The 27,936-nt window shown below is 44.8% G+C and overlaps 2 protein-coding genes across 2 annotated transcripts; one reads left to right on the top strand and one right to left on the bottom strand.

The window, feature by feature from the left end:
- The first annotated feature begins 13,317 nt into the window (after positions 1 to 13,317).
- Positions 13,318 to 17,167, top strand: LOC115590354 (uncharacterized). Its single transcript, XM_030431703.1, has 4 exons — positions 13,318 to 13,677; positions 13,787 to 14,520; positions 14,613 to 16,232; positions 16,267 to 17,167. The coding sequence occupies exons 1-4, from the start codon at positions 13,318 to 13,320 to the stop codon at positions 16,292 to 16,294; spliced, it is 2,742 nt and encodes a 913-aa protein (XP_030287563.1). The 3' UTR covers positions 16,295 to 17,167.
- A 9,058-nt stretch (positions 17,168 to 26,225) lies between these two features.
- On the bottom strand, positions 26,226 to 27,674 carry LOC115590049 (uncharacterized). The gene is made up of 5 exons (XM_030431305.1): positions 27,545 to 27,674; positions 27,199 to 27,417; positions 26,837 to 27,070; positions 26,584 to 26,736; positions 26,226 to 26,499 (listed from the first exon to the last, which is right to left on the bottom strand). Exons 1-5 carry the CDS (start codon positions 27,545 to 27,547, stop codon positions 26,323 to 26,325), a joined length of 786 nt encoding a protein of 261 aa, XP_030287165.1. The 5' UTR covers positions 27,548 to 27,674; the 3' UTR covers positions 26,226 to 26,322.
- Between the last annotated feature and the right edge of the window lie 262 nt (positions 27,675 to 27,936).

The raw sequence follows: 27,936 nt of genomic DNA, 5'->3' as shown, positions 1-27,936 counted from the left end.
ATCTACTCAGTACAGCATCCCTTAGCTGGTTAGCAATGTCCGCCCCAAAATCACAGTCTTTGGCTGTCTGCTGCAAAAGCGTTACAAACTGCTGCACCGTCTCCCCATTGTTCTGTGATATTTGATAGAAAGATTGGCGCGCGAACGCTGTATTCACCTTGGGCACAAAGTATTTATTCAGTGCATCCACTGCCTTGTCGTAGTCCCCCGGGCCTCCTCTGTCGTCAAAGGTGGAAAAGATATCCTGCACATCTGTTCCCGGCGTGATGCAAGAGTAGTGCTCTTCTTCTAATTTTGTTGTGATCGCTGACATTTTCCGCCATAATCAGTCCTTTGCCGTCTGCGAACAGCTCAAACACTGTTAGCCACCGGGTCCAGCGAGGACCTAGCGTAGCAGGCTCCTTGTAGCAATCAAACTTCAGCACGGTGATATTGGCGTTCTCCATCTTGTAGACGAACTAAAATCACTTCAGATTCAACTAATACCGAGCTTGGCTATCCTTGTCGCCAATGTTACACTTTTAACTGCATATTATGCAAGTCAGACAAATTAAATCACGCACACACTGAGAGCCAAGTTTCACTGTACTTTACTCCCTGACGTCTCCGTCATGAGTACGCATTACAACGTCGGCCTACTGACGTCATCAGTACAGGACACCATCCTCTCCTCCTCCTCAACGTCTTCATCCTCCCTCCTCCTCTTCCTCCTCGGCCCTGGCTGCTTCTCTTCATCCTCATCGTCTTCATCCTCCTCCTCCTGGTCACTGGGCCCTGGTGTGTCCTCAGGGATAGAGGCAGTTAGGACAGGGGGGGCAGTGGAAGGTCTCTGTCCTAACACCTCACCTCATCCATTGACATGCCCGAAATAAACAACATAAATAAATGAGGACAAACCAGGACCCAGTAGCAGCGCTGGGCCTCCCGCTGACCCTCTGCTGTCCCTGGTTATCTGCAATCCTAAGGCAGTGGAAATCAATCACGTCAGCAAACTATTTATTAAATTGCATGGGTAAAACAAATATAATTTAGTTTCCACATCATCATTCAAACCTGCAGCTACTTTGTACTTGTTCTCTAAATGGTCCCACTTGTTTCTGGCCTGCTGGGCTCGACCTTCCCCTGCAGGCCCATTGTTTCCAGCAGCCTGATCTGAATCTGTTCATCTTGGTCCATTTATGTACATGAAGTAAAACAAGTCTATAAGTTATAGACTCGTTTGTGGAGATGTTATAGACTGTGGAGATGTTATAGACCAGGGGTTCTCAACCTTTTGCAAGCTGGGCCCCCCCAAAGCTGGTTTATTGCAGTTGGGCCCCCCCTCCTCAACATGTCGTCAACCCCCCCCAAACCCACCCAGACGCCTTCAGGCTGTCCAGAATTGCCACAGGCCAAGCTTTTGTGAATGAACTATCTGGGGGCGGGTCGGTAAGGTAGCTGAGTGGCCTTGATGCCTGTCAGTCATGATGAGTCGCGTCTCGTCACCTCTCTGCTGTGTCTGCAGCTGAGCACTGTGATGCATGTCTCTCTCCCCGGGCCGGAAGACTTATTATACCGTAAAATACCAAATAATAGCCGGGCGTTTATTTGTTTCAGTCACTTAACAGACCAGGCGTTTAATTAACTCCTCTCAAAAATCCGGGATGAAAATTTCACAAACTTCTCCAGCTTCTCTGTGAATTCTCTGGCATCTTTCTGCAAGTGAAGTTGTTGCGGTGGAGGAAACGATTCAGCCAACCAGCACTCGCTGCAAACTCCTCATCTCTGCTGTCACTCACGGTGGCGGACATTTGTTTCTCCATCGCCCTGATCATTTTGTGGGACACTCTTTCGTGGCGTGCCCGTTTGCTGATAACTCATTCCCGCATGTTTATCTCAGGCTCCTCTCTCGCCTTCCTCCTCCCTCCAGCAGGCAGCCTGGCCCTGTTGCTGTCCTCCTCGGACAGACGCTGAAGCTCAGTTTCTCTCACTCTCTTGGGGTTGACAGAGAAACATCTAGCGGCTGCTTCTCCCGAGTTTTCCTCTGCATATTTTACGACAGAAAGTTTGAATTTCTAGTCGTACTTTTTATTTTTTTGCTGCACTGGAGCCATGGCGATCATCAATGTGATACTGATTGACAGAAAGCAGCACAATATGTGAAAAAGGCGAAGAAGAAAAACGTGCAATGTCAGTGGGCACGTTTTCTTCCTTGATTAAAAATAAATAAATAAATAAATGAATTAGACTCGGCATTTATTTGGAACCGTAGGTTATTTATCAAAATATACACCTGCACCTGGCGTTTTGAGGGGACGGAAACCCGGCTATTTGGCAATATACGGTACATTTACACCCCGCTCTGTACGCCGGAGCAGCGGCGGCCATGCGCATCCGCGATTCATTTGCAGCCTGGAGGCGGAGTGCTGTGTGTCTCCTCTCTGCTCTGACTGCAGGCTGGACTGCTGCGAGGCTACTGAGAGACTGACCGCCTGTGAGTGCTTTTGGACGGGGGAGGGACTCACAGCAGCACCCGCTGCTCGTTGAGCACAGTAACTGCAGAGTGATACGTGCTTTCAAGTCAGAGTCTCCAAACACCACAAAAGTCTCCAATAACACCAGTAAAAGTCACTAGATTTGTAGCTAGTCGCTTTTGACAAAATATCGCCAGAAATAATAATAGTCCAACCACTTTCATTCCGACATGGGGGGAATTTTCATGATTCTTTTTTTTTCTGATTTTTTTTTTTTCCTCCCATCCTGTAGCCTACTCGCGCCCCCCCGGGAGAGTGTCCGCGCCCCCCCAGGGGGGCGGGCCCCACCGGTTGAGAACCACTGTTATAGACTATAACATCTCCACAGTCACAATAAGATATAAGTCAACCTCTGAACATGTAACGTTTGAAAGTGAAGCTTTTCAGGCTTCACTTTCAAAGGCATCAAGTTGATTACCAACGTATTTTAACTGACATTTTGAGGTTTTAAGGTCCCTTAAAGTTTAACACATCTGGCGTTGGATGTTCAAATGAGTGAAAACCGAGTATAGACGCAAAACTTACATTTAAATGTGAGATCTGCACCACTTGAGGTCGCCATTATTTATTTATTTATTTCTTCAGGCGCGCAAAGAATCTTGGGCAATTTATAGCTGTGAAAGATCGTGGCGGTGCATCCTCAGGAAGAGGTAAAAGGAGGCAGCATGTGTGGGGAGCATTTCAATTGGGAAAGTCTTCGTGCAGCGTTGTGACGTAACTGGCCTTTAAATTAGTTGTTTTTGACCTGATTGTTGATCAAATAAATGAATGCTCTGGGGCAGCATGTAATCTGTAAAGAAACTAGTAACTAAAATGATGTTTTCAATAAATGTAGTGGAGTAAAAAGTACATATTTGCAGAAGTAAAGTACAAATAGCTCAGAAGTGTTCTGAGGTCCAGCAGTGGAAACGTTGTCAGAGGTAATAATCCTGCTGTGCTCATGTCGCCCTCTGGTGGTTGTTTACCAGAACATCAGTGATGAACTCTGATTGTCTGACAGGAATCTTCATCTTCTATCAGTAATATAGCACTAAAATGACTAATATGTTCCTACCTTACACAGTCTTACATAATAAAACACCAAAGCTAATCACTACTGCATCCCGTCATCCCTCCTGCACAGGCAGCCAACACATACTATCACTAAAAGTCTCCTTGTTCCAGTTCCTAAATGATCTGAATGGCCGTTCAGTGGAGCTCAAGGTACGACCATCACATTGTTTTCATTTGAGGCTCTGGTTTTAAACCATCTTCATCAAGTAGTAACGTCCTCGTCCAGGGAACAGGCTTTCACCTGGTGGTCATCTACAGACCTCTGACTCCCAGTTACTAGAAGAGTTCTCTGAATCTCTTGCAGATCTTGTGACTCGTTCACATCAGATCCTAATTATTGGGGATTTTATCTCCATTTAAAAAGCCTTCTGAAGCCTTCTGACCCTCTAAGTGAAGCTTTTCTGGGACTTCTTGATATTTCTGGCTTCATTCAGCTTGTTCATTAACAGACTCAGTCCAGTGGAAACACTCTTATTTGGTGATAATTTTATTCTATTTTCTAATTTCAGCAGCACTTCAAACTCCTTTTCATACATCTTGAGGTCATTATTGCATAATTTGGAAGTAATTTCATAACAAACTTGATAAATACATGACATCATAATTACTTGCCTACTTACCATTAAAGTTCTGGACCTGTTGATACACTACTTATAATTTAATGAGGGATATTTTAGTGTTTATTTTCTTTATTTTGTGACATATCTGAATATTTGAATATTTTTGCTCCCCCAAAATAGTTTGACACATTTCATTTGACTATTGTTACATTTCCACACACATACGCACACACACCTGTTGTAAAGTTGCACATGCTAAAATAAACGGCAACTTTTCGCCACATTTAGCAACAAACCATGTTTAAAAAACACAAGTGAATTTTTAATGTTACTTTTGACCAAATTTACGGCAATATTTGTGAACTTTGTGATATTTACTTCTCCTGGAAAAATATAATTTCAATGTTAAATCTAAATGTTAAATGTTCTCTGTCTCTTTGGGGTCTTTCATGGTCAGACTGAGGTTTTAAAAACTTGCAACAGAATCTGCAAATAAATGAATTAAACATATAAAATAAATAACAGAGAGTTTGAACTGGCTGGAAGCAGGTGGCTTGAAATTACAAATAGCTTCTTTAAACACAAACATCGTCTTCAGGAAGTGCAGATGTGCTCAGTGGAATCTACCAGTAAGAGTCTGACATCATTACAGACATGGTTCCCACACAGAGAGACCGTTCTGTTAAATAATAAGATCTGTTTTGTTACCAGAAGTTGGAGAGAAGAGTTTGGAGTTTACCACGAGGATTTCAAAAGTCATGTCTCAATATTTAACTGATTCTGAGGATCAAAAGGTGACCTCTCACCAGATTTCAGAGTGAGACTTCTTGAACATGACTTGTGTTTCTGGATACAAAACTAATCTTATTATTTAACAAAACGGTCTCTGTAGGAATATTTTCTGTCAGACTCTGAGAATAACAACCTCAGACTGTCAGAGACAAAAACACTTCTAGTGAACTGAAGTTTGACAGTCAGAGTTGCCCATAAGGATCACGCTGCAGTTGTGTCATGGCTGCCAGCTGAGGAGATCAACTGGACGGATCCAAAACATTCATGAAGTATAAATCATTTGCATATCAAACATGTAAATATAGTTCCAGGTTAAAAAGATCCAGAATTCCCCTTAAACTTCACAAAAGCTCAGACAAGTAAACGCTCCTTACAGAAAAACACTCTGTACTGTGTCCACTAACAAATCATTGAATAAACACCAGAAAGACATTCTGTTGTTTGTGAATTCTTTATTAGACAAACTGTCGACACAACACTGGTGTCACGAATAGGACGCTCACTGATCTGACAACAGACACACAGAGTCCCTGAAACCTCTGCTGGAAAGACAGGATAGAAGAAGAGTTCAGAGGTCTGAGGACGGGATCGAATCCTCACAGTGTTTGTTGATTAAACAAAGACAGATAAACTTCATTCACAGGTGTCTTTCAGCTCAGAGGAATCTTCAGAATTACAAATGCTTGAACACAAGAAGTCATTTGCTTGTTTGTGAATTTAATATGGGATGAACTGTCTCCACAACAGGACCTCTGATTTACATCCAAACACAACTTCAACATATTTAAATAGAACACATTCAGCTTCCTCAAAAACTGAACAAAACACAAAAATAACCATGAGAACATTTAACATTTAACTCAACAACTCAAGAGTCTTGTTTCAAACTTTCTACTTTCAGTTTGGATCTAAACATTTTTCAATACGCAGTAACTGGAAACATGTTTGTTTCTCATGGAACAACAATATCCAACTTCCTACTGTGTCAGTATTTAGACAACATGTTCAACTCTACAGACACATTTGTAATTATCTTGTAGAAAAAGTGCTGAACTGTGTTGTTTTCACTGGTCTCATCACAGTCTTCAGTCTGAGTCTCTGGAGTCTTCAGTCCTGTCTTCAGATTCTGGTAAATGTCTATCTGGATCTGAGATTCTGGCTGGTTCTGGTTCTCCTCAGGCCTCCATCAGCTTCTGTTTCCATCTGTTCAGCTGAACCTCTAAGTTTGGTTATGATGAAGCTGTGACGTGTTACAATGATCACACTTGTGTTTATTTAACGTGCCACAGTGAGTGAATGTTTTGTCACAACCGCTGCAACAGAAGAATTTCTCTCCTGTGTGCAAGGCCATGTGTCGGGTCATACTTCTCTAATGTCTAAATCTATTATTTAATTATTTACCACATTCACAGCAAATAAATGCTTTTTCTCCTGTGTGAATCCTGATGTGTGTGATAAGATTTTGCTGTCAGCTGAATCTTTAACCACATTCACGACAACTTTGTGATGTCTATCCTGTGTGAGTCCTGATGTGTGTGATAACACGTTGCTGTGTGCTGAATCTTTTACCACATTCACCACAACTATACGGTTTCTCTCCTGTGTGAATCCTTGTGTGTTTGATAAGAGTTTGCTGCTGGCTGAATCTTTGACCACATTGACAACAACTATACGGTAGAGTTGTCACGATACCAAAATGAGTAACCACGATACTATACCAGACAAAGTATCACGGTTCCGGGTATTATCGCGATACTGCAGCCTTTTTTTATTATCATTATTTTTATGAACTGCAATGTATTTGTACAAGTTATAAATACTTATTAATTACTTATAATGTTGTTTGGTGCATGATAAACATAATACTAGTGAAGCATGAATTAGACTGAAACAAATATTTTTATGAATAACATTTATTAAAAAGTTAAAATAAAAAATAAAAAAAGGTATGGTCTTGGCCATGGGCTGCTTCCCTTTTGGGTTGGATGGCTCTCTCTAAAATAAGGAGTGGGAAATACATAACAAATTAGCCTAATGGTTCTAATGGTTTTAGTTCATAACTGGGTCAATAAGAGTACATGAACAAAAGCATACGAGCAATAAAAAACAAATAAATGAAGTTAGAATTTATATGGTTGAAATCATATAATCATTTAGTTTCCTTTGCACATTATTTATGTTTAACTAATATAAATAATCAACTTAGGATAACAAATCCTCTGTCTTTTAAAAATATCTATTTGACAATAATATAACATAATAAACCATAGAGGACAAAATACAATAAACAGGAACTGATTCCCTGTGAAAACTATATTTTTATGCATTTTCTAGGTGCTTTATACTTTGACATACTTTAACTCTTCATTCCTCAGCCTGTACACGGAGCATATAGACTTAGCCAATGAGAAAATAAACAGGGCATACTAACCTGGTATTCGACATATAAATCTGGGTGACGACCCTGCAGGTGTTTATGAGGTTGGATGTGTTCCCTCCTTTGGCTCCTATAGCTTGGTGGCAGCGCCTGCACAGTGGACGGCCATCGTCTATTGCTTTACCATCTGTGCCTTGTTTAAAGCTAAAATAGTTCCAAATGTGACTTTTGGAGTTTGGTTTTTTGAGCAAAATTAGTGGTGCCACTGAGACGCCGCCGAGGCAGACTCGCCGCTCGGGCCTGGTGCTTCTGCCATGGTGAGTGTGTTGTCTCGTGTTAGTGACTGTAAGCTCGCATCTGGGTGAGACAGAACTTTAGCTTGTTGTTTGTTTTGAAGCGAATTTCTATCGAAGCGGAGCTGTCTTCACGGAGTTCGTTCTTGCCGGCAGAAACACACGAACAGCCAATCAGCTAACAGACGGGCGGACCCAGCGTGCGGAAACAGCCTATCATATCCCCGGACATCACCAGTAACAGGCAAACAGCCAATCATTCAGCAGCTGTCTAGTTCGGTTGCAGTAGTTGGCATGTGGGTTTGTTTACAAGGGAGTAGCATGCAGTGAGAAGCCGGGAGGAGAGTAGAGGCGGCCGCTATGTAGCGGAAACTGGCACCGGTAGTATAGTAATCCACGGTAGTACCGACGTGTAGAATTTCTAGTATAGTAGGAACCGTTAGGATTTGGCACCGCGGGGTACCGTGGGTACCGCGGGTATCGTGCAACTCTACTATATGGTTTCTCTCCAGTGTGAATCCTTGTGTGACTGATGAGATCTTGCTGTTGGCTGAATCTTTTACCACATTCACCGCAACTAAATGGTTTCTCTCCAGTGTGAATCCTCATGTGTCTTGTAAGATTTGGCTGTAGGCTGAATCTTTTACCACATTCACCGCAACTAAATGGTTTCTCTCCAGTGTGAATCTTTGTGTGTTCGGTAAGAACGTGCTGGTAGCTGAATCTTTTACCACATTCTTCACAACTAAATGGTTTCTCTCCTGTCTGAATCCTCTTACAAATCCTCAGTTTTGAGTTTTTGCTAGATCTTTCACCACAGTCAGAGGAAGTAAACTGTTCCTTGTCAGTGCCACATCCTACACCACTTACAGGGACTTCAATGTTTTTCTGAGAGTTTAAACTTGACTGAGGTTCTTTGGTCTCACTCCAGACATCATCATTGTCTTTAGCCTCAGGTTCAGAAGAGTCTTCAGCCTGAGGTTCAGGAGAGTCTTCAGCCTGAGGTTCAGGAGAGTCTTCAGCCTCAGATTCAGGAGAGTCTCCTGTCCTGTCTTCAGTCCCTGATTGTAAATGTCTATCTGGAACTGAGTTTCTGGCTGGTTCTGGTCCACTACAGTTCTGTCCGCCAGCTTCTGTTTCCATCTGTTCAGTTTGTCTTTGATGAAGCTGCAAGGACTGAGGTTTCTCTTCATCATCAACTTCATGCTTCACAGGAACAAGAGTGAATGTGAAGTCAGTGATATCAGCTTCCTCCTGATTAGTCCACAGTTCCTCCTGTTCATCTTTAATGTGTGGGGGCTCTGGGTCCTGCTGGTCCGGACTGGAGCTCCACTCCTGCTGCTCGGGAGAAACCTTTTTCTGACTAAACAACAGCTGCTGGACATCTGCAGGACACAGGAGACAAAAAGACAAATGTTAGGCCGGCAGAAAAGAATGTTCAAATCATTTTGATATTTTGCCAAATTTTCAAATCTAAAAATTCTACATTTGTCTTGGTAAAAAATCAACAACGATACAATCACATGTTCAATGTTGATTTATAATTTTTACTTATGGTTTTCTGCACCTACATTTTGACGCTTCATGCACCTTGATAACCTACAATTTCAAATTTCTTGCGCCCACAATAAAGATTTTATGCTGCATTCAGATAAAACAAAGTAAATATTCACGCTGCATTACTCACACTTGTTTGATCGCAGGGTTGTTAACTCTTAATCGTGTCAACTCGCAGAACGTGAATAGAAATAACTGTGAACACGTGGCACCCAGCCAGAGTCTGCAGCTTCCAGCGCTACCTGAAGCTAACAGGTGAACAGTTCTCAGCTGTGTAGCATCTGTCCATCTGTCTCCACTGAGTGGCAGCTTCTTAACAGGTGTGTTAAAAACAATAGATCTGTCTTGCCACATTAGTGTAAACCCAAAACAAAAAGATTCCTCTGTGATTTGACCACAATGAATAATTCAAAAGGACACTGAAATAACAGCATAATAATGCCGCCTTGTAAAAAGCCTGAATTCATGCTACCTGAGGCTGGAAATTAGCCTCCAGGAGGGACAGTAGAGACTGTTGAGCCCTGATTTTCACTGAGACTTGGCTGAACTCAACCGTCCCGGACACCATTTACATGGAGGGGCTAACATCATTCTGGGTGGTCAGGAGCTGAACTCTCAGGGGTAAAACTCAGGCTGGTGGAGTGAATATACATAAATAACTACTGGTACAAATCCCACAATAGTCTCTAGTCACTGCTCTCCCACATTAAATCCTGACTGTTATATGTCGCCCTCTCTACATACCCAGGGAACGTACTGTTATGTCATCATGGCAGTATACATTTCCCCAGTGAAGACACTGAGGAGGTCTTGAACACTCAGTACTGCTCCATCAGTGAGCTACAGTCCACACATCCTGTTGGAGAGGTCTCTGTTGCTGCAGACTTCAACCAGGCCAACATGAAGAAGGTTCTCCCTGGTTATCACCAACATGAGGACTCTGTGACTCAGGGAGTTTACACACTACACCATCAGTACAATAACATCAAGGGGGCTTTTAAAGCAGTCCGCCGCCCCACCTGGGCTCCTCTGACTGGGCATAAGAGTGTTGCAGGACTGCTTTGAATGTTCTGTCTGTTTTATGTTTAAAGTTGCAGCCACTGACCAGCAAACGGTCAATGTGGAGCAGAATGCAGAAGCTGTAACTGGATACAAACACAAACACATAGAAGATGTCTGTGTCATAAAACCAGAAACACTGGCTGACCAATGAGGAGCGAGCAATGCTCAGAATGCAGCTTTCAAATCTGATGACACTGCAGCCCTGAGGTCAACAAGACTCAACCTGTAGGGGTGGTGAAAAAAATCGATTATTGATTAATCGCGATTATAATATTGACGATTATGATTTGATTATTAAATTTCCAAAAATCGATTTAAAAAAATAAAAAATAATAATACACTACTCACAATAAGTTAGGGATATTGTGAGAGACTCAGTGGATTTCATACATACGGTGTTTGTTTCACTTCAGAGAGTTTTGGGATAGGGGGGCAATTGTATTGGGGTGATAGACACACCTCATTTTGTGTTTTCCACGTAATGGTCTCACTGTGTACAGTGTGCCTTACATATTGGGGCCAATACCAAAAAACTAAAAGACAACCCTTTTCAATGTGGCATCAATTTCAACATTCTGTGGGTATAAAAAGCTGGTATTGTCAGTAAGTCATTCCAAGTTCATCATTCAAACAGCCATGAACACACGACGTCACTTAACAGACGAGCAGCGCCACCTGGCCATAGCGCGCCTTCGGGTCGGTGGCAGGCAGTCAGATGTTGCTCGTGAACTTGGTGTGTCTCAAAGTGTCATCAGCAGACTTGTATCAAGACACAGAACTACTGGCAGAGTTCGTGACAGACCCAGGAGTGGAGCCCCACGAGTGACAGACTGCAACGATGACCAGTACCTATGCACTCAGACATCGTTATGCAACTGCCACACAGCTGCAGGCCCAGTTACGAGATGTGAGGGGTACTAGGGTTTCCAGACAAACCATTCCAAACCGACTCCACCGCTTTGGCTTGAATGCCAGACGACCGTTGCAGGTGACTCCACTGACACCAAGACACCGCCGTGAACGTTTGCAGTGGGCACAAGACCATGTGACCTGGACAATGCAGCAGTGGTCTACCGTCCTGCTCACTGATGAGTGTCGGGTCACCTTGCACAGAAATGATGGTCGTCAGCGTTGCTGGAGAAGGCGAGGTGAGCGATACGCCGAGGTCAACATGGTCCCCAGGGTTCCCTTTGATGGAGGAGGTGCAACAGTCTGGGCAGGAATCACCAGTCAGCGCAAAACAGATTTGGTTATTGTAGATGGCTCAGTCACTGCACGTTCTTTCCTCAGAGACATCATAGAACCCATCATCATCCCCCAATTCCGCCAGCACACCCCCAACTTTCTGTTCATGGATGATAATGCTCCACCACAACGTGCCAGAATTGTCACAGCTCGACTTCAGGAAGTTGGAGTGCCTCATATGGTATGGCCAGCAATGTCCCCTGACCTGAACCCTATAGAGCACGTCTGGGACCAGCTGAAGCAGAGACTGGATGATCGTACCTCAGAACAACATCATGAGGCTAGTGAGGAGCATGAGACGTTGCTGTCAAGCTGTCATTCAACCAGAATCTGGACACACTTCGGCCCTGGTTCTGAGTCAATGGGTCACATGACCCGGAAGCTATTGAACAAAGATGCAGATTTGTGTCGGTGCCGACAGTGAAGAAGGAGGAGAACGAACCTGCTCTGTGTAACCGAAGCTGAGGCGTTAAAGCAGAGTCCAGTAGGTTCCGGTGTCGCTGGTTCTGCTCTGTGGACCGACACAGTTCCTCCTCGTACTCTGCTATCGTCCTTTCAAACAGCGCACATATCTCCTCAGCAGCCGCAGTCAGTCACTGCTTCACCAACGATCTCAGAATCTGGACTTTAGACATTTTCACACAGTCACACTGTTTACAGCTAGCATGCTAAGCTAACGTGTGTATACTTGTATCTGGCGGGAGATGAGTCTGAGAGCAAACAGCACAAAGTCCATCACACACGTTCATCCAGACTGTCACTACGTCACTACCGTGGACGGCTCATCTCTAATCGATCATCAATAATCAGAAGAAAAGCGATCTGAGCGGCACAACGCAGGGCGAGCCTCTGACGGTTTGCTACGGCAACTCCACTGGGACAAACCTCGCAGCTGCACGTTAACCGAACCTCCTTTGTTTTCATTCTAACGTGTAACACATGTCGATCTATTTCGACCTCACTCAGACCGTCACCACGGTCTTCACCTTGAATGATACCATCATCTCCCTATCCTCGAGACCATATAACAACAAAGTCATGTGACTGACCTTAAGGAGGCTTGACTCGCCGCCTACAAAAGCATCCAGGTGAGCACGCCTCTCCCTCTTTGCCTCACTCGCCTCATCCGAGACCGCAGGTAAGTAGCGTTTTTTTTGGACTCCACAATTAGCAATCCGTCACTGCAGTGCAGGTGCCTTGCGCCCCTGAGGATTGTAGGTGGATTGTTTCCTTGGCGCATTTGATGAATTGTAAACATGACGGAGGTTACGCCACGTGAAGCAGAGCGTTTAACCTCTCTCTTTGTTTCAGGTGATTGTCATTAGAGACCCGCAGCTTGTGGTAAGTGGTTTCGTTTTCACAGCGTTTTCTCCTTCATAGGTGCGAATTATCAAGCAAATTAAGCGTGCTCAGAAGCCGCTTCCCCCTTTGTTTGTATTAGTGTTGATTTCCCCATTTAACCCGCTGTCCGCAGTGGGTGGGAGCTTGTGTCCCCCCCCCTCGTGCGTTCGCGCACAATGAGTGGGGCTGGTGAGCTTAAGTTGGTCGTGGGGTTGCTTTCTTCCCAACCGGCTTATTGGTAATTGAGTTAATAGGCAGCCCCCTTGCCTCTGTGCGCAGTAGGCTGCTCGTTTAATTTTCTCCCGTTTTTGGGTCTCTTTCTGTCAAACTTAAAGCTGCAGTAGCAGAATTTTTCATTCGCCCTAAATCCCTGCTTTTTGCAGTAGGTGGGTTGTTTTTCTTTCACTGGTTGTGTGCAGCCTGGTTTTTTGTTTCCCTTTGACCAGCTATTCGTAGCTGTTGGCTACATAGAGGAATGGCCTCTCATGCCTGCCGCTTTTGCCTGGGTGTTATGGACCCCCGTGATGGCCATCGGGAGTGCCCCTCCTGTTTGGGCATTGCCCATGTGTTGGAGGATGTTGCCAACCCCTGTGCAGCGGCAGTCGAGCTGCCCAGGGAAGAACGGGCTTGCAGGGCCAAACGACTGGAACTGTCTGTTTGTGCAGGGGCTGCGCAACCTGACCCTTCCCAGTTCAGTGAGGAGGGCGTGCATGCTCCTAAGACACGCTCTCGGAAGCGCAAACATGAACGCACCCCTAACTGTAAGAGAAGGCGTGGCTCTGGTGAGAAGCAGGCGGTCCAGCCCCCTGATGACCCTGTGGATGCTCCGGGTGGCCAGGGTGCCCATGGAGACACCCAATTGCAAATCCTGGCTGCCATACGTGGTCTGTCAGAGAGATTGGGCAGAGTGGAGGCCCAGTGGCCCGCCATGACAGGCACGCCGGGGAGGAGCACTTGAAGGAGCCCTCCCTTGATGAGTTGCCCTCTGGTCAGGGAGATGGAGGTGATACTCCGGACGTCATCTCCCTGTATGCACGGGACTCACCTTTTGGGAGCGGCGAACAGTCTGACATTGCTGGTTCAGACGAGCAGCTCAGGTCCTCTGCGGTTGAGGGGATGTCTAACCTCAGCCCAGCTGGCGGGGGCGAGTCTTCTGCCATCGACATAATTTCCAAAATTATGAGTGCGGCGAAGATTGTGGGACTCAACATCCCAGTTGTGGCACCTGCTCCGATGGACGGTGTGTGGGCTGGTATTTCCCACTCTCAGCACCCCATATCTGTTCCTGTGGCAGCAGATTATTTGCACATGCTCAGAAAATCTTGGAATGCCCCGAGTGGTGCACCTCAATTCAACGCTGGATGCCGGAGGCTGACGAAGGTCATGTACGCTCCTGACACCGGCATGGGGGACATGCCCCCGGTTGAGAGGGAGATGGCGGCCCTTACGTCTCTAGACCCAGAACGGGTAACCGCTAACCCTCGCTGTCCTGTAAAGGAATGCGAAAAGACCGACCGCCTGGTGTGTCGCTCTTACAATGCTGCCACCCGGGCTGCCCGCTCCGGTAATGCGCTCGCCATTTTGTTGGCAGCCCTCAGGAGGACGGCTAACCCAGAGGATCAGGACACTATGAGCCTGATAGACTCCGCTCTTGTCACTCACTCCCAACTTACAAGGGATGTTGGTGTAGTGATGTCATCTGCCATGATGTCCAGGAGGCAGATTTGGTTGGCGCAGACATCCCTTCCAGAGAACATTAGGAAAGGAGCTCACAAACATGCCAATTGTGCCTGCACGCGTTTTTCATCCTGATGCTCAGGGCGTGTTGGACAAAGCTGAACAGTCTCGCCGCACTAGAGATTGTGTGCGGCGCACCTTTAGCAGAACCACGGCTCCCAGGTATGGTTCTAGGGGTCCCCAGCATTCAAACCATCCCCCTGGCGCTCGCCAGGAGCCGTGGCGGCAGCATGCTGGTTTCCCGGCCTCTGGTAATACACAACCGCCGTCACGCCGGCAGCAGCGGTTACAGCCCCGTCCTCCCAGTAAAGAGGGGTCCCACAGGAGACGCCCCCCCAGGGGTACGGGACGACAGGCTGGGGCCCCATAGGGGTGGGGGGTCGGCCGCCGCAGTTTCCTCCCAGCTTTGCCTGGACAGCTGGGAGGAAAGGGTTTTGGACCCCTGGGTGCTGGCTACAGTGTCCACAGGGTACAGGATCCAGTTTCGGCGGCGACCCCCCCCTTTCTCCGGGGTCCGTATGACCACGGTCAGGGACCCAGTCCAGGAGAAAATTTTAGCAGGGGAAATTGCGACCCTTCTACAGAAGGATGCAATTATGAGGGTAGAGCCAAGCGAACAGCTCGCTGGCTTTTACTCTCTGTACTTCCTCGTGTCAAAAAAAGATGGAGGCCTACGCCCCATCTTGGACCTCAGACGCTTAAATGCCTTCATAAAGGTTTTGCCCTTCAAGATGCTGACCACGAGTCAGATCTTGGAGGCTGTGGAAAAGGGGGATTGGTTCACATCAGTGGATCTAAGGGACGCTTATTTCCACGTGCCCATCTGCCCAGACCACAGACCTTTTCTCCGCTTTGCCTTCCAGGGACGGGCCTACCAGTTCAAGGTCCTCCCATTTGGCCTTTCCCTCTCACCAAGGGTCTTTACCAGGGTGATTGGAGCAGCTCTGCGCCCTCTCCAGCTGTCGGGTATGAAAATCCTCCCGTATTTGGACGACTGGCTGATCTGTGCCCCATCCCACGACCAAGTTCTACGGGATACGGGTTTGGTTCTCTCCCACATCCAGTCCCTGGGGCTCAAAGTGAACTGGACGAAAACCAACCTGGAGCCAGGTCAGCAGGCGGTCTTTGTCGGGCTGCGCCTGGACTCTGTCGCAATGTCCGTGTCACTCACCTCTCAGAGGGTGGGGAACATCCTGGCCCTTCTGTCCCATTTTCGCCTCGGCAAGAGGCTGGAGTTGGTCCAGTTCCAGAGGCTGTTGGGCATGATCTCGGCTGCAGTGGCCGTTGTTCCTCTTGGTCTCCTCAGGGCTCGGCCTTTGCAGAGATGGTTCAATGCTCTCGGCCTCCACCCGAAATTACACAGACGTGCAAAGGTTCGGGTGACACACACGTTTCTCCGGGCTTTGCGCCCATGGAGGGACACGAGGCTCCTTCTCCAGGGTGTCCCCCTTGGGAATATTCCTTCGAGAAGGACGGTGGTAACCACAGATGCCTCCCTGACAGGGTGGGGAGCAGTGTGGGAACACAGGATGGTGCGTGGTGTCTGGGAACCCCCTTGGGGGGAGGAGCACATCAACGTCTTGGAACTGAGGGCAGTTTTCCTGGCGTTGAAGGCGCTCCTTCCTTCCATCCAGGGCAGGCATGTCCTGGTACGCACGGACAGTTCCTCCACGGTGTTCCATGTGAACCACCAGGGGGGCACCAGGTCACTGCGTTGCCTCCAGGTGGCGCAGACACTTCTGTTTTGGGCGGCTCAACATCTAGCTTCACTCAGGGCAGTCTACATTCCCGGCATTGCGAACCGGGCGGCAGACCTCCTGTCCAGGACGGGCCCTCTCCCAGGAGAGTGGAGGCTTCACCCAGAGGTGGTGGCCCTCCTGTGGGCTCAGTTTGGCATGGCCTGCGCCGACCTGTTCGCCTCTGCGGAGACAACACACTGCAGGATGTGGTTCTCCCTATTGGGCAGGGGGGGCCCTCTGGGTCTGGATGCTCTGTCTCACGAGTGGCCGGACGGGTTGTTGTACGCTTTTCCCCCACTCCCGTTGGTTTCCCAGGTGCTCCACAGGGTCACTATGGGCCGTTACAAGGTGCTGCTGATAGCCCCTCGGTGGCCGAGGAAGTACTGGTTCCCCAGGCTCCTTCGCCTTGTCCACGGTCAACCCTGGGCCCTACCGGGCAGGGTGGACCTCCTCTCACAGGCGGAGGGCCAGATCTGGCATCCCAGACCTGCTCTTCTGCAGCTCTGGGCATGGCCCCTCCTCAGTCCCGGCCTCAGGGATTAGATGAAGCTGTTCTGAGGACTATAGGACATGCCCGAGCTCCCTCCACCCGTGCCAATTATAGCCAGAAGTGGAGTGTTTTCCTGACATGGTGTCAACGCGCACAAGTTGACCCATCTACGTGCCCCATTGAACTGATCCTCCGTTTTCTCCAGTCTCTCTTGGACTCAGGGAGGGCCGCTAGCACCATTAAAGTATACACTGCTGCTATTTCTTTCTTTCATGAGGCAGTGGGTGGGGTTACCGTAGGCAGGCACCCTTTGGTGTCGCAGTTCGTGAAAGGGGCCTGTCGCCTGCGTCCAATCAGGTCCCCCAGAGCTCCATCGTGGGACCTTCCGTTGGTGCTGAGGTCCCTGACTCAACCCCCGTATGAGCCCCTTGATCAGTCCACCCTCAAGTTCCTGTCCCACAAAACAGCTTTCCTCTTGGCTATATGTTCAGCTAAACGAGTGGGCGAATTACACGCTCTGTCTGCGAGTGGGGATTGTTTGAGGTGGAAGGCAGATGACACTGGCGTGTCTCTTTGGCCGAACCCTGCATTTCTGCCTAAAGTCGTAAACCCTCAGACAGTGAATCAGGTTATTGAGGTCAGTGCTTTTCGACCTGACCCTAATTTGTGCCCTGTGCGGGCACTCAGCACTTACATTGCACGTACTCAATCTCTGAGGCGCTCGCATTCGCAGTTGTTTGTGTGTTTCCGTGCTGACAAGCTGGGCCTCCCTGTGTCGAAACAATGTCTGTCCCGCTGGGTTGCCAATACTATCTCTGAGGCGTACTCTATGCAGGGCCTCCCGGCCCCGGGAAACGTGGTGGCCCACTCCACCAGGAGTGTAGCCACCTCCTGGGCTGCTCTGCGGGGGGTCCCCTTTTCTGACATCTGTGCAGCAGCTTCTTGGAGTGCTCCCTGTACCTTTGCCAGATTTTATAGGGTCAACGTGGCGTCGCCCTCTCCACTGGGCTCCGCTGTGCTCTCGGCTGCTGGACGAGGAGTGGTGGAGTCCTCGGTTCCTTGCGACGCTGATGGTACTAGTCATCCAAGGTGAAGACCGTGGTGACGGTCTGAGTGAGGTCGAAATAGATCGTAAGTTATGACTATAACTATGGATCTATGAGACCGAACGATGACCGTCACCATCTCTTGTCGCTCAGAACGGGCTGAGGCGTTCCAGGCAAGAGGGAGAGGCGTGCTCACCTGGATGCTTTTGTAGGCGGCGAGTCAAGCCTCCTTAAGGTCAGTCACATGACTTTGTTGTTATATGGTCTCGAGGATAGGGAGATGATGGCATCATTCAAGGTGAAGACCGTGGTGACGGTCATCGTTCGGTCTCATAGATCCATAGTTATAGTCATAACTTACATTATTTTAACACAAAGAAAGGAATATCTTCATGTAAAACTGTTGCCGAATGAACAAGAAGGCTCGAATAGTTCAGAAAGTGATGTAGACAGAGTTTCACAGAGTTTATAAAGTGTCTCTGAACTCAACAACTCACTAAATTGAGACATTTTTTAAGGGAGTCTGGGGACTTTCTCCAAGAAGTAGCCTACATAAGTTACATAATGAGTGTGTTTGATATGAAGAGCACAGCTACCTCTAATTCAACCACTAGATTAATTTATAGGGAACTATCTACCTGTACGTCATCCATATATACTGTATAATATGAAATAATGTAATATAATATAAAATAATATAATATAATATAATTATACAAAATTATATAATTGAAAAGTGACTCTGATCCATCAGATTTGATCTTCATGTCTGTGTACATGAAGATCAGGGCCGTAACAACCATTGAGGACACCGAGGTCACGTCCTCGGTATTTTTTCTCAGTGGTAAAAAAAAAAGAAGGTGATAACTGCCGACAAAAACTTTATTTTGTACAGAAACCACTTGCTCCTCTGTCTGATCATCACCATGGGTTACAGAGTGGATTATCCTGCCGTAAATATACCATCTTTGGTCATTGCACTGGTTTGTGGGTAAAAAAAAAGAAAGAAAAAAAAAATCTTGTTACACCATTCCCGTTCAGCTCCCGGACCGTGGTCGGGGAGCTCAGGGGAGATGTTTCCTCCAGGACCGACGTTTATTTATTATAACCACTTTCACGTATGTCGTTGGTCGGCAAATAATGCCAGCAGGGAGCTTTGCTGTCTTTTGAGGTGCCGTTTCGTTTATTCACAGCTAACTACAGCAGTACATTTATTCCAGTCGTTACTGCTGCTACTGCTTTCTCTCTCATTCATTCACTGTCTGCCGTACACACGCTCCCTCACTTTCGCTCACCCACTCACACCTGACGCACCGCCCTATTCATTAAGAGCTACGCCACTCTCACAACACCCTGTTAAAATAACTTCTAGACAAGCTGTACATCAGCGGTAAGGATTTGTAGTCTGAAGTATTCTCTACTTCCTAAGATAGACATCGCAAAATTGGTAACTGGAATAAACTGGCCGCCAGGTTGCTTGTGTTTTAATAAACCATACTATTTCAAACTTCAGATTTCAACACGATGTCCGCTGATGTAAATACAAAGCAGGCCAACAAGCTCACGTGAGTGATACGAAGCAACAATTATTACATGTAACGATACTTTTAATTTAACTGCGACTTCACGCCTGTAGTGCCATCCAAGTTGGTGATCAACCATCGATAGCATAACTAGCTACCCTTAGCAAAAAGTAGTTTATTCAAGTGCACTACAAGTATACTTATTTTATACTAAAACTGAGGCAGTAAACTTGAAGTGTACTTTTTATATACTACATGTTATATACTTAAGAAAAGTATAGTGAAGTATACTTGGCTTATACTGAAAAGTATAAAGAATAGTCTAAGACTAAGTACAATAATACTTAGACTTATACTTTAATACTAAAGCTTATACTTGTACTTTAGTATACTGTGGACTGTGGCGCAAAGACTCTTGGGTATTCTGTTGTTCTTGGTGTAATTATGGTTCGTGACTGTGGTTGTGAATAAGATGATGTGTAAGATGGTTGTGGTTTAATTCACAACCTTGTTCTGTGGTTAAATTGTGTCGAATTAACAAAGATGATAAAAATGTTGGCACCGTGGGTGAAGGGGTGTTTTCTGGGAGAAACTTCCCGTCTGTGAAGCTGTTAGAAGTTCTGGTAGGAAATGGTGAATCTTTTGCTAGAGATTGCCACATTACAAGTGCTAATACTTACAATATCTTGATGTAAGTACGAAAAAAGGTTGAGTCATTGAGTTGTGCTTACATTTAATTTAGCAGAATAAAAATGTTTTTCACTACACACACTTGCTTTTAGGTATTACCCTTGTTATAAACTTACATGTTAATAAACTAAAATGTGGACAAGAAGTATATACTACTTAGTACACTAGTAGTATATAGATGAGTGTACTTGATGTAAACTTGAAAGTGTACTTCTGTAAACTTAAAATGATCTTATGAAGTATACTTAAAGTATACTTTTATAAACTAAAATTTTTCCAATTTAGTCCGAAGAAGTATTAAATTAGTATACGTTCTAGTATGCTACAAGTACATGGTCTATAGTATACTTGCTATACTTATACTCAAGCATACTTAATAAAATGAACTTCAAGTACACTACTTTTTGCTAAGGGTAATGTTTACTGCCTACAAATGGTCGTTTCAGAGGTAGTGATGCTGCTGTCTTGACAAGAGCCCATCTTTGGGTGGCCATTGAAAGCAGAGGGAAGATAAATCATGTTGACTGATGTTAGCTAGCTAATTTAAAATCCATGCTTGCTGATTTTTTGAAGTTATGCTGTTCTTTGACTGCTAGTGCTGCTGCTACTACTTACGTGATTTCTGTACTAGATGTTTTAATTGCCTATACTAATTATAGGCTATTAAAACATACTTTTAAACATAGTTTCGTCAAGACTTCGGCAAGCAAACACAGTTTCTTCTGGAACTCTAAAAGTAGTTTTTATAATGTTAATCCTAATAGAGGCCAGGCCAGTAATACAGTGTTACCCAGCACTGTTAACGTTCCTTTATCAACTCAGCTGAGTTGTTGTGTGTTTACTTTCTTTAGACATAATGAAGAGAGCACAACAAACCCTGGTTCCCTTTGGGAAGAAGATAGTAAGGTAAGAAGAGGACGAGAGGGGGAGAAAAGGAAAGAAAGATGAATGAGAAGACCAGATGCTGCCCCAGGATAGGATTATCAATGTCCCATACACACAATACTGTCCTCTGATCGAATTCAATCATAATCATTATTATTCAATCTTAATGTGACTTAACATATCTAGTAGTATCTAATAGTGAAATTGTATGACTTACATTTAGCTTGTGTTCATGTACTGTTTGTGTTTGAGTTTGCATTATTTGGTATTTGAGTTATTTAAGTGTGTCTTAAAGTTAATATTAAGGAGGTGTATATTATTTTACTTAATTCCTTCTGGGCAGGAGAGACAAGTGGAGTCTTGTCTTGCATTATGCCCTGTTACATCTAGGCTAGATAATCTTTGAAACGTTGCTTATGTTCGGACATTTATGTTCATTGGAATCAGTGTACTGTCAATAATTAACAATCATATATTTCAGTTAGTCTACATACATGGTGACTGGCTGCCTGCCCCAATCTACTGGCTCTGACTGCCTTCATATCTCCACATCTGTACTGTATTCTGCTGTCCCTGCCCTCTCGAAGGTTGGTCAACACACACTCACACAGTGTCAGTTACAAATACACATTTCCTTATGGACCCACATGTGAAACTTTGCTTACGTTCGGACCTCCACAATTATGACCTCAGTATTTCTAAAATCCTGGTTACGGCCCTGATGAAGATGTGTGAGTGTCGTTATTTCATGAGTCTTTATTCAGAACAGAAAACACTTTTCAAAAGCAGTCACTAGGTGGCGGTACAACGCCTTCTCAACACCGTCAAATTACTGCTTTTACACTCTCACTTAATTTTACACCAGCATTTAAGCACTTAAGCAATTTCCACAACTAAGATCAGTGCTTGACCTCACAAATAATGTCAACATAATAAATCTTTTCAAACTTCTCTTATTACCATGCTTACAGGTTCCATAACATATTGAGCAGTAAACAGTACAGTAAGCATATGAGGCAGACTTAAACAGGGTAAAGTCCAATCTCTCCTCTGAGGTACTCAAACTTTTGTCTTGTCAGTGGCTTGGTCAAGATATCTGCCTTCATATCAACTGTTGGACAATACTGCACTCGTATTTACCCATTCTGCACACATTCACCAATGTAATGGTAGTGAATGTGTTTAGTCTGTTTTTATGTTTAGAATGATTGACAGGATTCTTTGCGATTGCGATGTCTCCTTGATTGTCCTCCATGGTCACTGTAGGTGAATCACTCATTCCAAGATCAGTCAGCATCTCTTCAGCCAGGTACCTTCTTGAGCTGCTTGGCTGAGTGCGACATACTCAGCTTCTGCTGTTGAAAGTGCAACAGTTGCCTGTTTCTTGCTGAACCAACTCAGGAACAATATATTACCAGTTGTTGAGCGACGGTCGTCCTGATCTCCGGCCCAATCAGCATCTGAGAAACCAATCACAGTTCCTGACTCTGACTGCTCATACTTGAGGGCAACGTTCACTGTACCCATCAAGTATGGAAACATTCTCTTCACAGCCATCAGATATGCAGCATTTGGATTTGCATTGAACTTTGACACAACACTCACTGCTTGTGCTATGTCTGGTCGTGTGGCCATTGCAGCGTACAGTAAACTACCTACCATGGACTGATAAGTGCTTGGGCTTCACGGGTTTACTGACACCATCATCTTTTCTCAACTTTACATTTGCATCAGCAGGGGTTGCAATGGGGTTCTGACGAATGGTTTCAATGTAATGCTTCTGATGAAGAAAGACACAGTTCTTTGCTTTGTCTTGGACAACAGAGATGCCAGGATATAGGACAGCTCCCCATGTCCTTCATCTTGTAGCGCTTCTTGAAAGGTTGTTTCAACTCATCCACGCTTTCTGTTGATTCTGTGATCAAAATCAGATCATCAACATACACAGCTAGTATTTCTAGCTCCTGTCCAGATCTTACAAACACACATGGGTCTGATGTGCTCTGTTTAAAGCCAATTTCTTTCATAAACTCTGTGAAAGCATTATAATATAATATAATATAATATAAGTCAGATTTGATCTTCATGTCTGTGTACATGAAGATCAGGGCCGTAACAACCATTGAGGACACCGAGGTCTTCTGGCAGAGATCGATAGAGATCGATAGTTTTGAGTTTAGAGATTTGTGACATTTAGCGTGTTTGGAGTGTATAATTAGTGAGTTCTGTAGTGTTTAGTGTGTAGTGGAGTTGTTTTTTTTGTTTTGTGAGTCAAAACAATGAACAGACTGCTGAATGTAAAGCAGGCAGGAAGCAGCTGAGGAGCCTGAGGCGGAGGCGTTGCCTGCATTTAAATGTAAATAGTCACATATAACTTTTGTAAATTTCAAAAACTTATGCACAATTTTGGCAAACACCAATTTGTATTTGTATTCTAAGTAATAAAATTGGTTCGTTAAACATATTTGTGGTTTACACAGTAAAAAAATCCAACTTTTTCCTACTCGGATTTTTATATTTTTTTGTGATTTAGGTCCATTGTGATAATACAGTATGTCAAAATGAAAAAATAACGGTACAGTCACACATGTGAGGTTGTGCTGAAAATAATGACACCAAACAAGGCAAGGTAAATAGTTTTTAAGATTAAATATAATGGTAAAATCAAAAGTAGTCAAAAACGGCCATTTATACCCCAGACTCCGAAGGGTAAAGGTAAGACACAGGTGATAAGTGGCAGATGTGTGAGAGGGGAAGCAAACAGATTTGACTGTGTCAGAGTGCCAGTGTTGCAGACAGCATTTGTACAAGAAGAAACAATCCAAATAAAAACTTACCCATGAAGATCTATGGACTGAGCTGTACTAAGGTGAGCGTAAATACACTGTAGTAATAAATGGGCACGGCACTCAAACAAGGTGCTGGACATCGCTTTTATTGTTTACTCAGAACACACATTCTCCCTATTTGTCCCTCAGTAGCTTGAACAATGTTTGACAGGTCAGGTCTTTACTGATAAAGTCATGAGAAATACAGTACAATATATACAGTATTCACAGCAGTTAAGGAGACATGAAAGGGACATTTCATGCATCTAAATCTGAGCTGCTGTATCAACAAATTACACAAAAAGGCTCACAGAGTTACAAAAGGGTATGTTACATAAGAACATCTCCATCAACCTGAAAAGAAGTCATATAAAAGTCCATTTTGCCCCCAGTCTGAAAAAGTACAAAAACATTGTGTGAGTAGGTTCATACAGGCTGTATACTGTACATGTAAAAGAAGAGACGTTAAAAAACAATAACACAGTTTTTCCCCTATAAATATTTGTAGCAGCAGTGCTCTTAGTCAATAACTTACACAATCTAGGAGGGTCCAGAAGAACATTTTGAAATATAACCCTTTAAATAAAGACTACTGGTGAGATTTGTGAAAAAAGACTTACAAAAAATGGCACAATGCAGAAACGTATTTGTTGAATCTAATTTATTTTTAAATACCGCTGCGTATATACTGCTGGTTTGGAGTCAGTGGGTCACATGACATTGAAGATATCGAAAAAAACTGCAATTATTTAGTATGAATATATTTGTGCTCAGTAATTTAATGACGGTCCCTAAATCAGTGTCCAGTGATTCAGCTGGAGGCTCTGGGAGGTGAGCTGACCGTCCTCCTGCTGCTAACACTGGGTGAACCTCAGTAAAGTCACAGCTGGGACCACAAACAGAAACCACTGTCTTTCATTTCAGCTTTTTTCCAGTTACGATAACCCTTGAATGAGATGAAAACAGTCCTTGGAGCATCGGGAGGGAAAAATGCCTACAAGCAAAACAGTGCGCTGCATGTTTGGACTGCGAGTCTTCTAACCAGGTGAGATTTGTACCAGTGGCTGCAGAAGATTCTCCTGCTCCTGGAGGGACTCAGGGAAACTCTCTTGCTTTGGCTGCACTGGCACCTCACACCTGGACATGGATACGTCTAGAAGATGGAGGGGAGGAAACATTAAAACTGCATTACATCTCAACTCATTATAGAATATAACTAGTAAAAACACAATCAATGTAGAACCATCATTGATTAGTTATAACCATCAGACTGTGTTAACACACACTAACATTTTAGCCTGGGAGAGTATTTTTAGGTTCATTTATTTAATTTGGGAATTTAAGCTGAGCAATAGAACTAAAATACATTGTACACAGAATATTAAAACTCTGTCCCCATCTCATCACACTTTCACTTACAAGTTTCCACAATTATTCATATTCAAGCAAACATGAATATGTATATTTATTTGAAGAAGTCCCTTTTGCATTTAAGCACTTTTTCCTAAATGCACCTTAATGTTCTGATCAAAATGTCCGTTTTTGTCACGTGTTGTTCTTATTGATATGTAAGTTAGTTTACTACACAGCAACAATGTCCACACCATGTGGAGCAGCTGGACTAGAGATGGTTGGTGATGCTCAGCACTCTGCTTTCCCTTTCAGTGTCTGAGCCCTGCACGTTATCTTGTCTCTCTCTTTCTCCTCCTCATCTCGGTGTTGCTCTCCCTCCTCGTATCTTCATCGCTGTGGTGTTCTCCCTCCTCCTCCTCCTCTCCCTGGTCGCCTTTCTCTCTCTCCTTCCACCTCATCTCCTCCTTCTACCTTGCTCACTTCATATGCTACCTTTCCTCTTCATTTCTGGAAGATTCAAAGTAACTTTACCGTATTTTCCTTGACAGACGTCGAATCAATATTAGCTTTTGTAGCCTAACGTTAACTGACTTTACACGGAAGTGACGTCAGACCTAGCTAACATTACATGTACAGTTAGCGAAATAACGTTCTTCAACCTGATTTTTATCATCTTAAATCAGCATCGCAGCTATACTAGCACTGTGCTTTGATATTATTTCATTTCTTGATAGATAGTTCATCAGTTTTTACCTCTTTCCTCCCGTGTCTCCTTTCCTCGCGACTCCTGCTCTTCGCTTCGCGCCACTCAGTTTTCCAAACGAAGCGTCTCTTGCTCTGACGTCATCTCGTGCTGCATTCACAGCAGTCGGACATTGGAGATTCGCGCTCGTAGATGTCAACTTGGCCATAACTTTTCTTTGGATTCGTTGCTGCCAACTGGGGAGGCAAGGCTTTCTTTTAGATGCCACCCCGGTAGATGTGAGCCCGCGCGGTGATCTGATCAGCCTGATGATGAATCGTAATGATGAAAGAAACAAAAAGAACATCATGCAGTGTTTCCCACAGGACAGGCATCTATTTGTGGTGGTGTGGGTGGGGGGTGGCGGCGGCAGAGGCGATGACCAAGAAGAACGCGGAGTTGGAATATAATTACAACACTTTATGTACATATTTATATACAGATTAGATAAATTGACAGATATATATACAGATTCAGACACAGACTTCTTTCTTTCCTACTGCCTACAGACTTTGCACCCTTTGTTAGGGCAATGAATTTTTCGGGGCTTCCGAAAAAAATATTGCAAGGCCTTATCGTAAGGAAATTCCTTGGGGTCAGGTCCGTTGATGGAGATTCTCAGGCAGGCAGCCAGGTGTTCTCCTTGCAGCTGATTCCTCAGGTCTGTTTTCACCTAAGGATTCATCAAAAAAAAAAATGTCATAAACTGCACCAATAAAGAAAATATTTGTTTTGCTCCTCAGAGTGATGCTCTTACCCTATTCAGAGTAGAAAAATCCCGTTCACAATTAACACTTGAAACGGGGATCACCAAGGCAATGCCTGCGAGGAGGCTGAGGCAAGGGTAGACATTATCCCATTCGTCGAACTCACTTGCCAGCAGAGTAAGGATGTCAGCCTGGTTCTTGTCCTTCAAAAAACAAATTTGGCAATAGTTAGTTAGTGAGTGTGTTATTAATCATATCCTATTATATGAATCCTATAGTTATAAATCAGTTTAATTCGCCCACCTTGAATGCCCCAGTAAGGACATGGTTCTTAAATGAAGTCCACTCCTGCAGGACCTCATTCTGTTGCTCAGGGCAGAATTTTCTGGCAAGAATCCTCAGATTGTCGATGTTAGCAGAGTCATCTTGCAGAGCAGCCGATTTAGGTCCAAAGACACTGAAAGCCCCAAGTATGTCCAGGTCATGGAACCGCAGGTGAAGGTTTTTTTCCAGGCCACTTAGGTAAGGGTGGATGACCTACAATGAACATAGGAAGATGAGCTTACAGCTACCTTTAATATAGTCATTAAGGGTCAGACCATAGAGTCAGGAGTACAAATAAAAAAACATGTAAGAGGTAAATCATTACTTTAATCATTATTTACCTCTTGCTGGAATCTGGCCCACTGCCCCTCCCTTGTGGCTTCCTGGCCATCTCCTTGCCCCCGTCCTCTCCTGTCCCTCTCCTCCTCATGCTGTATGTTAAAGGCCCCAAGACCTTGGGAATTATCCAGGTCCTCGTGGAGGCGAGACAGAAATGATCCCGGGAGTGGAGTCTGTCCAGCTTCTCTGATGTTCCTCAGAGTATTAATGGTGACAGGGACCTAAATTAAAAAACAAAACAAAAAACATAGCTGCTGTTACTGGTCAGATATGGAAAGGACCCCTATTTCAATGTATCAAAACACACTGACTTTTATCACACTAATTAAATGTGCACATTCAGCATACCATCTCCTTTATATGAAGGAAGTTGACGTCTGCTTTCTGAAATACTCTGGAGAGACTTGCAAGGTGGGGCAAAACATCAGCTTGCAGGTAAACAGCAGCCACAAATCTGTAGGTGGCACAAAAAGTGTAGAGACCCCACTGGACATCTACGCATTTCTGCCTCCTCTGCCAGGGCTGCCAGGACTGCTGGCAGGTTTCTCTGCAAGTTCTCAATTGCCAATCAGACGCCAGTGCGTCCGCCATGAGAATCCATGACATGGATTCTCATGGCGGACGCACTGACGTCTGATTGGCCCGAGGTGACGGACTGCGGGCCAATCAGAGAGCGCGCTGCGGGAGGCTGCCGCTCCTAGCAACAAGAGAGTTCAGACTTGTTATTGATTGATTTACTA

Source organism: Sparus aurata, chromosome 10 (genome assembly GCF_900880675.1).
Source record: "Sparus aurata chromosome 10, fSpaAur1.1, whole genome shotgun sequence".
Taxonomy (NCBI): Eukaryota; Metazoa; Chordata; class Actinopteri; order Spariformes; family Sparidae; genus Sparus; species Sparus aurata.
Note: the sequence above shows the minus strand (reverse complement) of the source record. Positions and strands in the feature narration are given on the sequence as shown.